Here is a 14,672-nt window from a genome sequence, read left to right on the forward strand (position 1 = left end):
CGAGCAGTTTCAGGGAATGTGGCAGGGGTACAAAGCAAAACTGGGCCTGGACACCTCCTACACTTCCATTAACCATTCCTCCTAAAAAGCTGACTTTTCACTGGCAGAGGTGGATAGGAGCATCCTCACGTGGGATTCCCTCCTATTGTCTGCTTTGTGTTGGCACTGGCAGAGCCGTTCTCCGCTGGCTCATTAGATAGCAAATGAAAAATCCAGCGGGCGCAGAACTTAGTCGCATTCCAGCAGTGGCCTTCCTGGATTAATAGTCACCTTGCTGAGGAAACAGCATGAGAAGGCACCGCGATGCCAAGCCTCAGAGTGTTCAGGAACTGAGGTCACGGATTAACTGTCAGTTTATGTACAGATGAGTGACTTGCACTGTTCATGGCACTGTTATTTAGTGTTCACAATACTTGCAAAATGGCCACTTCCAGGGTAATGCAGAGCTAGAGATTAGGTACACAAAATACTTTTTGGAGGAGAGTATTCACTTGACTCTTGATGGTACAAAAAGCTCTACTTTTTCTTTATTTGCTATGACTAGTTCTAAAATAAATAGTGACGATTAGAATGTTATGTCATTTGAATGTATTTTACACATACAATAGTGACTACGACTATACTCGCTCAAAGTATCAACAGTTTTTTTTAGAGTTGATAAAACACTGAATGTCTTGCTGCATAAGATTGTACCAAACACCTCTTTGAGTGTCCAAATATAAAATGCTTCACTCTGCAGCAGAGGCAGAACACCACCAAGGGATATACAGTATTTTTAAAGCAACTTTTGTCCTAAGTGCAGATACAGCCACAGGGCCCAGATTGACCACAGAGGAAAACAGGTTGTTGTGTTTCCGGACACAGACCCAGAATAAGCTTTGGAGTTGATCTGCTGCTCCTTTCCCATGCTTTTACAATGTCATCCCCCTTGTGGAATTAAAAAAAATTTTTTTTACACCGCTCGAGCTCAACGCATGCCTACCTTGGCCCCAGCCACGCTGTGCCAAGATGTCCAGCAGTCAGTGTCTGCACAGTCCTGGACCGGGCACTAATCCCTGAGCTGTCAGAGGACCCTGCACTGAACTCATCCTGGCCTGCAGGAAAAGGCTCTAATTGGGGGATTTTCTACATCATTAACCCCGATGAGCAGCCATCCTGCCCTGGCTCCCACCCCTCTTTCTCCCTTACAATGGTTGCTACTTTTCCCCAAACTTCCCGAGCAACTTCATCGCGCTGTCACCTCATTTAGGCCAAGTGCTGCTTGTTTGTCTCAGCACTCATCTTTGGTGCCCAGCCTCAGAAGATAGCCTCCATGCAAATCAATACCAAAACAGAGAACAACAACTGTGATCCCTGAGTCTTTTTACTCAGCTATATGGGACACTTTCATTAAGTACATCCCACCAATCCATACAAACACTGCTGCTCTAAATCTATGACTCAGTAATTAGTGACCCATTCATTAAATTAAACATACAGTACACTAGTTAGCAAGAAAAGTTTTAATTTAGCACAGGTAAAGTTATTTAGTGTAAAACAGGGATGGCTTGAACATTTAGGTCATTCAAATTTCAATTTGATTGGATATCCTAAATGTATACCATTCCAAGTTTGGATGATATACATTTAGGATATCGGTAAACTATACCTGTTATTCAAATTCATACACGTTCCGGGCGGAATTAGAGCATACTTGACGGATCTCATTTTGAGACGTGCCCCGCACGCAATTGGCGCTCCAGACCCAGATGGCCCTTGATAAGAGGTCTTCCCGGTGTCCCATCTGTCCGGGAGTGCGGTTCACACGCTACTAATGCGAACGCGGCGGGACCAGCCCGTTTGGAACATGTGCTGCTGCGGCAACGCCTGGGGGCAATTAGGGAGCAGTGAGCCCCCAAAAACCCCCCACCCCCTAGACCAGTCTGATTGATTGGAACCTCATCTTCCTAACGGGCTGGCAGGGTGCCACATTCAGCCCGGGAAGGGGAGAGGTAAGAGGGGGCCATTGGGGGGGGGGGGGGGAGTGGAGGGCAACCCATCATGTTCGTGTGTCTGTGATCCTCCCCAAGTGTGCGTCTGAGTGAAAACTTCTCACATTTTGTGCACAAAAATGAAGAACGAGCCAGCAGCATAGAACTCTATCAAACTATATTTCTTTATTTAAAGTTTATTCCAACTTTATTAAATTTCTTCCCATAGAACATGGAAGTCAGTTCAAAGAAAACATCTAAAAAAATTACAAGAAACATGCAGCAGAAATGATGGCCATACAGGAATAAAATTTTACCTGTACACTTTCAGATATGAATCACAAATTAATTCCCCAGGTTCTAGTGCATTTTTCTCAATTAAAAAAATATCTATACTTTGGCTTATTCTTAGTCCAGTATCAAACGAGTCCCCCTGCACTATATCATTGAATGAACATTTTATAAACATAATCTGGAATGAAAAAAGAAAATCAGCCTGTCCAGAGTGGCAATTAATCACATATTTCAGCCTCTATGTTCATCAATCACCAGGTGCAACTAGGTTAGTAAGTGTTACACATGATTGTCGAGGTACAGAATTCCAGCAACAATTAATAATTGTGAATTAGACGCACAAATTAAATTATTATTTTAGGATTAAATCTTACAAAAAATAGTTTTCTTACTTCAGCTGTACTATGTTAATCCCAGCAGCACATGCTAACACGCCCCCTCCCCCTTCCCCCCACCCTTAAATCCATCATTTAAGAAACAGACATTTACCAGAGCATTCAATATTGCAGTGGATCACAAGCATAGCTGATCAGCTCCAATTGACTGTTGCTGAAGTGCTCCTTCAAACACCAACAAGCTTGCTGGACAGCTAATTACTTTCATGAGAATGTGTTATCATTATTGTGTATGATACAGCACAAAAATACTTGAATGCTCCATTCCACCAACTCCATGACAACGTGTCCTTTTGTTTTAGGAGTAGATCTATACCTTGTGCCAAGCTTAAATTTCCAATGTTTTTAAAAGAACCAAAGACTTTTAACCGGGACTTTTAATCAGTGTTTTCATTAGTGATGGGCAAAAAAAAGAAAAAAGATTTGAATATCCTTTCAAAGTATACTTTTGAGTATCCTAACAAAAATTGCACTTTTGTGAGAAGGAAACTGTCTTCACCCATGCAGTAATATACTACTAGTTATGAAATTTAAACCATTTGCTTTTGAATAAATTCAGTGTAAACTGGAAAAATAATATTCATGCCTACAAAAGGTTGTAGTAACAATCCAGATGCCAAACTGCGTTATATCTTAACCTTTTCATTCTATATCTAAATCATCAACCTTAACATGTGTGCTGTACATATGTAAGGTGAACAGTCATTTTTAAACCACGAAACAAATATGTTTAGCATCGTTAGCATACATAACCCAACACATTCTCTCTCCAAACAACATGGCAAATACTTAAGAGTACTAAACCCAGAGTATTTATAATGTACCCGTGCAGATGACCATTTGAAGGGAAAAAAAATCTTTCACAGAGTAAATAGATAACGATTTTTTTTTTCATTGTTAAAGTGGTTCAGGGTCAGTGTTTTAGCGGCGACGCCTATTAGTCCACTCTGTGACCGTTTTTCCTCAAGAACTTCAGACAAAGAAGAGGGGGCTTGATCGGTTGTGCAGAACAATGGGCAAACTTAGCGGGGTGACACATCAGTCAGGTCCCCGTCTGCTGTTCTGCACGTACCCGCAGTGACAGGCGGCCAAGCTGCAAATGCATTTCCTTTCTCTGACACTCACTGAGGCAGAACAATGTTGATCCAGTGGCTCCTGGTGCCCAGTCCCCCAGCTCCACCCCCCCACCCCCCCAAGTAAGGACATGCTCCTTCGTATGTGAGAATGAACTCCACCCACAGATAAACAACTGTCGTGTCACACTGCCGTTCTCTCATTCTGTGAGTGCTATAACATAACAACAACAAAAACAACAACAAAAATTCTATGTCCCAGAATTTGGGCTGAGGGCTTTTATTTTGGTGTGTGTATTTTTGCACTTTTTCCCCTTCCCAAAGTGACCTATGCAACCAAGCCACTGCAAGCCTTTTCAACAAACTCACAGTTGAGGGTAAGGGAATAATTAATATGTAATTTAAAAAAAAACAATTAAATAAACAAATCAAAAATACAGCCAGACACCAAATTCAAACATGCCATGCTGATCAGGAGCTCAGTAAACAAACATGCTATTGATATTATTGTTGTTGTTGTTGTTATAGGTTATTATATAAAATAATAATTTTGCTGATAGCTTTGGAGTGTTATACTGTGCTTACATTTGCAAAATTACAAGACAGGATAGTATAAAAACTGTGACCTCCTGGGAAATGAACCAGTAATATTTAAAGTTCCAATGCCACTCTGTCTCACTGTCGTCCAGCAGGGTAACTGCATTCAAGGGGGAGATCCAACCCCTATTTGCGGTTCTTTATCATTTGACTTTAAGCACTGAAGGTGTGCACACCAAAAGCGAGAACAAAAGTGTATACTTGCCATCAATATTTTTTAGTTTTGAGATTATTAGATATTGATAATTGTCATTCCTCATTCCCAGCATGCACCAGCTTCTCCACTCCCAGGGAGCCTTTTAAAAATACATTTTCATTCATTTAATAAAATTTAATTCATCTGGTTGGCCTGTCTCCTTCAGTTCAGTGGAGGATGGTACTGATTTCTGTGGGCGAACACAGTCTGAAGTTTTCTTAGGGCAGCTGTCACTCAAATCAATTAGAAGCAGGAGTTAATCGCTTTTAAAGCAGTTAATTAGGTGTTAAGAGCTGTTCACGTCTGTCCAAATTAACCGGTCTGACAGATTGTCTTGCACATCCTCCCCTTCCAGACACCACTAGACTTTTTCCAGGAAATCTCACCCTTGGGATTAAACCACTCTTAAACCAAACATGTAATATAGATTATAAAAAGAAAAACAGAAGTTAACTATTCAAAGCTGACAGTATTTCAAGTTTTTCAAGCTGGCAGAAATACTGTTAAGTTCATTACTAGTGAGCCTGGGAGTACCCTGAATTCCCCCATTGCATGGACAATCAAATAATTATGATGTAACTTTTGTATTCCAAAATGTAGCATACTTAACATTCTCTACATTTATAAGTGAAGTCTAGAACCTTCTTAAAGTGATTCCTACATCCTTTGCTCTTTTGTGGGCTACAGTGAATTATATAATAAATGGTGTGCTGTAGGTGTGTGCATGCCTCACACCACAGTCTCATACATACAAATGTGGCGAGACAGGGCAGAATGGGCATCTGAAATGGAAACTATGAACACATATGTGTAATGTTGAAAAGGATTCTGCAGGGCACCCCCTTTTGCATCCTCCTCAGTGCAACCTTGGAAGTCTATCACAATGTCCAGGTAGAAAACTGAAAAATTAAACTGCAACCATAATATCATTGCTAACACGGTGAATATTAAAACCCTCAATTAATGTAATTAATACATTTCACATTTGTTTTGTTTCGTGAACTGTTTGGGGAAATATATGCAGGTACATTTTGTGTATAGTGGCTCTAAAACAATCATGAAATCTGCCATTTCTCCTGTCAATCACTGGAGCCGTCTTCCTGTTTGGCCCCAAAAACTGACAGCGCCCAACTGTCTTTGGGACATTCTGATTCAAACGGGGATCAAAAGTGGCCAGCAAGTGAGAGTAGAGATGCTCCTTAGAGGAATCCATTGGGGTCTTCTTCCAGTTTCTTCAGGTCAAAATGAAGATTCATGTGGTTAACTGGACTCATCTATCTCCTACTCAAAGGTTGCTTCATCAACAAATATATGTATACTTTTTTATTTTATTTTTTTAAAACAAGATGATTTCTATATTCTTGTATTTGATAATAATGCTTTTCCAGCCAAATCCCACTTATGTGATTAGCCATTGTTGCAGGTAATATTCAGGGATTCCTTTCCCAGAGTGAGCAAAGCCACCGTTGTTCTCACTGTGGATAATGTGCTGTTTATTTACAGGGGTCAAGAGGATGATTGGATCTGAGGGTGTGACATAGATATCCAGCGTGAAACACAAGGCCTCAAGCGGAACAGGAACATATCCCGATACGTCACCACTCCGACATCAACCAGGCAGTTATTACAGCGAGCGTAACCTGGGTGCGAAATGTCACTGCTGAACAAAGAAAAAAAACAATATCACAATCACTTATATCTACGTAGTGCTTCCAGTCCCGCGTCCAGAAGGTTGTTGAACCAGCTCAGCGAAAGCAAAACAAAAGCAAGAACAAAAAAGGAGTTTCAAAGCAGGCCGTCTCCAGTCTGTCACATGGGCTGCCAGGTTTTATCCATGGACTGAATGTGCTCCTTGGCCTTCATCCTCAGGGAGGCGATGCTGGAGGTGCGCTGGTCGGCGTCCTCCAGTGGGTACTTGTCGGAGAAGGTGGCGGGACACTGGTACGGCGGAGGTGCCATGGGCTGCATGCCCTGTGGCATGGCCGGGGGGGTGTTGAGGAAGCCGTGGCTGGAGTACCCGGGCTGCAGGCCCTGCGCGGGGCCCATGAACCCAGGCAGGCTGTGGACGGGTGCGGAGCTGGACAGCGGGGAGGTCAGCCAGGGGTCCAGTGGCAGGGAGTTGGTCATGGGCCCCACGTTGGCATGCATGGGCGGCCGGTTGAAGGAGAGCATGGGGGAGTCGTGCAGCTTCATGGTGCTGGCGTCCATCTTCTCCTGCCGTCGCCACTTGGCTCGACGGTTCTGGAACCACACCTGAAGGTGGACAGACAGAAATATTCAGGCACGGCACCCTGAAAAAGGTGAGTGGGAGAAAACTGTGGCACTTTCATTTGTAGTATTTATGCCTGATGAAGGTCTATGTTTTCAAAAAAACACTCTTGAGTAAAGATGCAGAGAAGTCCCTTAAACCTAATTCATAATAGCTGAAATGATGCTTGAGAGGAGAAAAGTTCTTCAACTTTAATTCACGTGCATTGTTTCTTACTGATCATCTCAAACCTATGCACTCATGTTAGATGATTAACCCTGTAACTACCCTGTCTAAAGTAAATCTGTGTATTGCAGAATCAGCATCTGTTTTCACCATATAACAACATTCTAGTTCTCTCACCTCTTCCCTCAGTGTCTTTGTTTTTAACCAACAACATATAAGCTACTATTATATTTAAGCTATAATAATAATAATAATAATCATCATCATCATCATCATCATCAAAAGTGCACTTTGACACTTGAGCAAATTGGAAGGTAACAGAGAGGGGGGGGCCGTACCTGGACCCGGACCTCCGGGAGGTTGACCTTCATGGCCAGCTCCTCGCGGCTGTACACGTCGGGGTAGTGCGACTTCTCGAAGGCACGCTCCAGCTCGTGCAGCTGGTAGGTGGTGAAGGTGGTGCGGTTCCGCCGGTGCTTCTTCTTGGGCTGCTCCTCGTCCAGCGGGTCGGGCGACTTGCCCTCGCTCTCCATGCCCTTCTGCAGCTCACTCAGGTCCTCCTCGCACTTGTTGGAGAACAGGCCCGAGTCTAACCGGGGGGGGTAGAGAGCACGGGGGTTAGGCTGGGTATGAACAAATGAAGTAGTGAGATGGAAATGGAATGGAGCGATGTACACTGCTGTGCACTGAAATATAAAAACATTATGATTATAATTATTATGATGATAATACTACTACTACTTTTACTACTACTAATACTAATTAAAAAAATTATTATTATTACAGTACAACCTCTATTATCTGCCACTTTACTTCCCCAAATTGTATTATTATTATATAATAATAATAATAATAACAATATTTATTATTACTGTTGTCATTGTTACTATTATTATTATTATTATTATTATTATTATTATTAATAACATTTATAATAATAATAATAATAATAATAATGATTTCATTATTATTATTGCATTAATTTTAAAAAATGATTTATCTTAGTGTTCACATTTTAGAAAAGTAGGTTCTTTCAGTCTCTGTCCTCAGTTGCACCAACATTACATTTCAGCATTTGGACAGCACCTGCTACATCGCCATTACTCAAAGCTTCTTTTCTTTTCTTGATCTTTTACTTGGCTCTGATTTCAAACTAATCCTTAAACATTATAGGGAATTTTCAGTTACAAAGGACTGGGTCTAAGATAATTTCCCCACTCCTGACCATAAATAAGAACAGTCGTAGTGGGGACAAGATGTCCGTTGGCACTTCGCAAAAAAACAGGTAGTTAAGACGTTACTTTAATGTCATGCCAGGATTACGCCGCTTACAGTATGTCACAGGACCGCACGTCTACTCTTCTGGGAAAAGGCATTTGCCTACAGGTGTCTGTGTCAGGGAGCATATATGCCTCGCCAGTAGCTTGGCCTCCCCCTGCCAGGTTTCAGTTTATCTGCTTAAGGAAATGCTTACCACACTCAGCCTCATCTCTTAATGATGAAGGGCCATGATGGAGGAGCGGGGGAACACAGGCACTTGTTGGCAACATGGCACCATAGGCTTTCACTACACGTTTCCCTCGCGCTAATCTCCCGGGAAACAGATGCTGCCCGGTTAAGTGGCCTCAGCCTTAATCTACCTAAAGGCTTCAACTGTGTCTGCAGCATTCAGCGGCGGCCCAACAAAAACTGGTTAATATCGCCGGGAAATTAGCGGTGTAAACACGTTGCATGTCAGGCTTGATTGGAGCAGATCAAAGGTAAATCAATTAATATAGCACAGAGACCACCGTCAGGTCAATGAACCTGCACAGGCATTCACAACAAAAGAGGCAACATCCATGCTTCTGCGTTCTGGTGTTCATCCATGCTTTTTATGAAGCATTTCTTCTGTTACAGACAAATGTCGTCCCGTCAATTAAGTAGAGAATGTGATTGAATTCCCTGCTAGAAAAGTCAAGGGAGGACTTTGTTTTAGAAGTGTGTCCTAGAAGTTCTAGAAGTCTATTCTCTTTGCCCTAGAAGAGTGACTGTTAATGTAGAGAATTTATACTCATAGAGTGTGTCAAGAAGGCCACCCATTAAGGGCTGAAGCTCCATTTTTGGGGGTCTACGTAATGGGACTACTGGGTTCAAGAGGGGCAGAGCACCAGGAGGGCTGACTTAGCTTCACCTGAGCCAAAACTGTACACAGTCTTTTGTGAATTCATGTTTGTGCAGCTTCAGCGTCTCAAAGAAACAATGGAACTCAATTTCCTTGATCCATTCAGTCCAGAGAAAAGGAAAAAAAAAAATATGGGAAGCCTCAATTAACTAACGAGAGCAGGGTTTTTTGGGCCCGCTGATCCCCCTCTCATTAACAGACAGAGCCAGAGCCCCCCTGGAAGTCTGCGGACCATTCTGCTCTCCAGCAGGGTGTGACATCAGCACAATGGAAAGGTCGCTTCGGGGTCACGGACCGCCTCACTGCCTCTCAGCCTGTTGGAACACTCTGGGACCCAGCGGAATGTTTACAGTCGTGAAATGCTTCTTTGTGTGAAAGAATATTGGGATGTAATGACAAGAGTGGGGGAGTTCAAAACAGAAACATTGCTTTATATTGACTGGAGGAAGACACATTCATGTTCCACCCTCAAGATCACAGACACTAAATTCTTGGTTGAAAAAAGCACCATGGATTAAATGCCTTGGCAGAAATAAAATGTGTGCCAACATACCACTGTGCATAACTCATATGTGTAGCAGAGAAGATTTGTGCAGTGCTACGGATGGATTATCAAAATGGGGTTATCAGGCCTCCCAAGCTTTTTCTGTGTGTTTTTTTTAAATCTGTGAATGAGCTAACAATATTTCGGTCAACAAGGATGACCATATTAAATGCCATACATTATAGATCATTTTTCCTCTGTGTTACAGAGTGACAGAAAGGCCAGTGTTACATCAGGGTCCTTAGAGTACTGTTTCTTTGTACAGCTACATTTGTTTTGCTTGGCTCAATCCAAAGCATCATCAACTGTAATTCCTCACTCCAAACTGCAAAGGCTGCCAGAACTCATAATGGGACAAAGGATAATTAAGGATGTCCTACAATGCTCAGCTGACAACATTTATGTTTTGTGCCTAATTCTGTTGTTCTTGAGGCTCAGAATCTAATATAATACCCACCACAGTTTTTTAATTGTCATCAGCCTTTCTTTAACTAATTTCTCCAGTAATAGTCCTCTTATTATATTTTACAAATTTCTTGTGGCCATGGTACTCATTGTAGACTGACAACACATTGGCTACGTTCAGACTGGAGCTAAATATGGTTGTCACTCCGCTTAATCCTGTTGCGTTCACACATAGTTAGGTTGAGAAAGAGAGTGACAACCGCATTCAACAACCAAAGTCACTACTTGAAAAATTCAGGAATTGACTGCTGAATTTGAGTGTGGATACAATGTGTATCAGAACTGGACTGGACGACTAGTTTCGTGTGATGCAAGGCACTGCATGCGCAATTTGGCTCCATTGTTCACGCAAATGCTGCGGTCTACACAAAGTCGGCTAAAACATATATCTGTTGATGACAATTTGTCATGAACAGACGGAAAAACTCATGTCTGTTTTTTTATTTTCAAATGAATTCAGTACATTTTCTAAACCTGCTAAATTGTGCTGTCCTAAATGTTGTTCTGGTTACAGAGAATATTTACAGCTGTCCTAATTAGGACAGTGGCTCCTGTTACTGTAAATACACAGTCAGCTCATTTCACTTCACTCTGCTGTAGTGTGTGCAATACACAACGATATTCTCTCTCCAAAATGAATACCGTTGTCACTCTCATGAACTGACAGTGTGGACGTAGGCTTTCAGAGCATAACAGGAAACAGGGTCTGTGGGTGTGGCTGACTTCCTGTCTTATGAGAGACTCACTGTGATAGGCAGGCTGCTCTGTGCTGTCTCTCAGGGCGGGGAGGTGTCCATAAGGGTGCGAGGGGTCCTGCTTTCCAGGGTCCCCCAAGCTCTCCACATCAGCTTTGTGGGGCCCAGCTGTGCCCGTAGGGTTGAGCAGGGGGTCCTGGTCCTTACTGAAGCCCAGGATGACGTCGATGCTGTGGACGCGGCCGCCCACCGCCGCCCCCCCTCCTTTCACCATCTCGTGGAAGTTACTGGGCGAGAGGCAGCCGTCGTCCACCATGCTCATGGTATCCAGTGACAGATGCATTCGAGCGTCGGGGTTCGTTCTCTCCTCCGGCCGGGAATGAGGGTCGATGATCGCTGTAGCGACTGAGGTTCCAGGCTCTGGTCTTCTCACAAACCCAAGGGGAAATAAAGCTAAAATGCTCAAATGAGGCTAGCGGAAACCATCTGCTGAGAAACCCCCTGGAAATTACAGCTCTTGTGTCCTTGCACTTCAGAAAACAGGCCTTTGCACCTGCAAAACAGAATTGAAAGAAAGTTCTACATCTTGTGACCATTGTCATTTTTTCTTCTCTCCACAAGTTCATGCTTTAAGAATCTTTACCCTCAAGTTGACTGACTTGATACCAGTAGACGCCACAGTAAATATAAAACGTCAAATGAGAAATTCTAAAATTGGTTTAAGGGGTGAAAATACCTATTAAGAAAGGACTTTCTTTCTTATTATGTATTACGGTGAACAGTACATGCAGTAAGTACTTACAGTAGGTTACATGCCAGAATTGTAATCTCAAAGTCTTGAAAGCCTAGAAACTAAACCCACTCCTTCTATAAATGAAGTAAGCCACCTTAAAACCAGTCAGAGCTTTTCTTTTACTAAACTGAGAATGCATTGATCATCTTTTTTAGGGATTGCTTTTTTACCACTTAAGATCCAAAAATCTAGTGAGTCTGATCATTTGTCGTTTGTGCAAAGAGATAATTTGATGGTTTAAAAATTAAGTGAGTCATCCTCCTCTGAAATATTTTGAGCATCAATTAATTTTTTCCAATAATTTAATTGTAACTATATATCACTTTTTAAAGTATATGCTGCATGTATGCTTTTAGAAGCTCTGGCTGGGTGTAGGGCCAACCTGCCATGCGTTACAGGAGGAAGGTTATGTTCTAGTCACATGTAAAAAGCAGGAATAATGTACGGTCATGCAGGCAAACCCTTGTGACATTGGATGAAATATATGAGCATACATTAATTTTCAACCGTATGAAGTGGTGCTAGAAAAATTCTAGTGAACCAATTTGTTCTTATTTACAATTATCAAGCTGAAGTAATGGAGTATTTATGTTTTTTTACTAAGAGTCATATGGGCTAAAAGCAAAATAGCTATGCTATATTATTGTTATTATTAAGAAGAAGAAAGAGAAGAAAGATAGTAATACAGTTACGACATAAAATAGTTTTTATCTAGAAAGATTTACAATGAGAAAAAGGCCAACCGTCAAAGAAATAAAGACAAAAGTTGTGCATTAGCATAGCACATGAAGCTGAATTACTCAGAAACATCTATTTCAGGTTGAACATTGATTGACTTGTTTGCTATTTCTTTATTGATGTGAAACATTAAATGTTCAATACATCTTAGAATATATTTATACAAATCTGACCTTATGAATTAATTTGATTCATTTTCATGAAATACCTGTCAGGACTTACTTATTTATGTGTGCAGTACTCAGTCAACAGTTATTGAAACAAGTATACATTTTTACGTTTACGTTTACATTTGAATTATAGAACATCAACCTGAAAAACAAATGGCTGTTTCTTTCCATTTAAAAGTAGTGCGCAACTTGAGTAAAATCATTTACATGTAAACATGCCACTCACGGAAATCATGCCTTATCAGTTAAGCAGAGTATTTAACATACTTTCAAGTATAATAAATGAATAACAATGTTTCTAAATAAATATTAAACGTACATAGGATATCGCCAATATTTAAAACAACTCAGCAGATCAGTCAACCTTTCCTACATTTGAATTTGGAAAACCGTGCATCACTGATTGCGTTTACATTCAGAAATATAGACTGAAAAATATTTTATTAACGCTTCTTTACTTTATATTGTGTTCCAAATTAACACAATATGAAGTAAAATATAAGACGTAAGACATAACTAGTTCAATACATAAAATATGAAGGCAAATATATGAAATTTAATTGTGAATGTATCAGATTCTGGTTCTTTTAAAATTAATTTGTAATTTCGGGCCAGTCATAATTTCTTAGCTCATAATTAAACATAATTGGGCTACACATTGGGCAGACACCACGTTGCATGTACAAAGGTTATCCTGTCTTAGTATATAGAAATATTTATTTTTGTTTATATTTTGACATATCAACCCAACGGACAGAAAAGTATGTTTTCAATAATGAAAGAAACATATTCAGATCACTGCATGTGTATCAGACAATAACGAGCACCCCTGAACTATCGTAATGTGACATGTAACACCATGTTCATCGTTATTAATATTAGCGGTATACATGTCGTTTCGGCCTACATATCGCAGAGATACAGTTTGCATTTTGGACATTTGGGAGGAATAGTTGCTTTAATGTACATCCCAGCCTTCATATGCGTAATGGTAGCCTACTTCATATAGTAAAAGAATTCGATAGAATTAAATAAAAATGTAAAATACAAACTTGAATTTTCCCCAAAAAAATATGAGGAAAACAATTAACTCAAAACATACCTTTCAAAGAGGCTACTTGCTGTCTGCCTGAAGGTTCTGCAACCGTCAATATTCCACCTGTTTTCCCTCAACACGACAGCAACTGTCGAGACTTTCCACGCGATAGTCCTGTGAGTGAAGCAAAGTTCCGTTCTGCCTTGATTGTCAACGCATTTTATGTTTACATTTGGTTAAACTAACGAATAAACAAATATAATAGATGAAAATTTCATTGAAAGAAACGGTTTTCCTTTTTTGTTTAAACTCTTTCTAAGACGTGCAGACGACAGAGGTACGCGGAAGAATGGACATAAAACGAAAGGATTAGAGAGGTTTATTAATTGGAATCCTTCCCCTTTAAGAATGATTGACAGTTGTTTTCTGGTCAAGTAATTGCTCTAAATGTAGCTTGCATTCACCCCACAGGAGGAGGCCGGAGCTAATGAAGCCGGGACAAGACTTTCTTTCAAAAAACTATTGTTTTAAAGACAAAGGCGTTCTACTGAAAGTTTTCTCTAATCCCTTCATTATTCCAGTGAAAGAGTATATTCAAAAAGGAAAACTTTCTGAAGAGATAACTTGTTTTTTTTTTGTGTGTGTGTGTGAATGTTTAGCCAATGTTTAGATTTGTATTGGTCAGTACATTTCTGTCAATTCAACTGCTTTATTGTCTTTCTTTTATTTTTGTAGTTCTGAATTTTTTGACCCATACTAAAATAAAGTCAAGTTCAGTGAGAGAATTTGATGGCACGTGAAATTTTAATAACAGTGGACCAGCTTATACATTGTTTGAAGTTTATGTCCTTCATGCAGTTCCAGTCAGTAAAAAACATGTCTCAATGTTAGAAATAGCTCTAATTCTCAACTGGAATTAGCATCATATTTTTGGGAACTTTTAACGAAGCATATTACTTGTGGCCTAATTATTGATCTAGGAGTTGTAGTAACTCTATTAATTCCATATGTCTTAAAATCTGGAAGAGAAAACCACGTAATCAATTTAAAATAAAAAAGGTCAACCAGGAATGACCTTAGCAATACTAAATATTGACAAAAAGACTTC

The 14,672-nt window shown here is 40.5% G+C and overlaps 1 protein-coding gene across 1 annotated transcript; it reads right to left on the reverse strand.

The window, feature by feature from the left end:
• Positions 1 to 2,137: 2,137 nt before the first annotated feature.
• On the reverse strand, positions 2,138 to 13,923 carry rx1 (retinal homeobox gene 1). Its single transcript, XM_064331651.1, has 4 exons — positions 13,631 to 13,923; positions 10,879 to 11,380; positions 7,298 to 7,548; positions 2,138 to 6,778 (listed from the first exon to the last, which is right to left on the reverse strand). Exons 2-4 carry the CDS (start codon positions 11,168 to 11,170, stop codon positions 6,335 to 6,337), a joined length of 987 nt encoding a protein of 328 aa, XP_064187721.1. The 5' UTR covers positions 11,171 to 11,380; positions 13,631 to 13,923; the 3' UTR covers positions 2,138 to 6,334.
• Positions 13,924 to 14,672: the final 749 nt, after the last annotated feature.

The sequence above is a fragment of the Anguilla rostrata genome, chromosome 4 (assembly GCF_018555375.3).
Source record: "Anguilla rostrata isolate EN2019 chromosome 4, ASM1855537v3, whole genome shotgun sequence".
NCBI classification, from domain to species: domain Eukaryota; kingdom Metazoa; phylum Chordata; class Actinopteri; order Anguilliformes; family Anguillidae; genus Anguilla; species Anguilla rostrata.

Bases quoted from the DNA above. Each gene is read 5' to 3' on its own strand.
- rx1 (XM_064331651.1), bottom strand. From the start codon at position 11,170: ATGCATCTGTCACTGGATACCATGAGCATGGTGGACGACGGCTGCCTC. The intron at 7,549-10,878 runs GTGAGTCTCTCA...CCCCCCGGTTAG, and splicing joins AGAGCAGCCTGCCTATCACA to ACTCGGGCCTGTTCTCCAAC. The intron at 6,779-7,297 runs GTACGGCCCCCC...GTCCACCTTCAG, and splicing joins TCCCGGAGGTCCGGGTCCAG to GTGTGGTTCCAGAACCGTCG.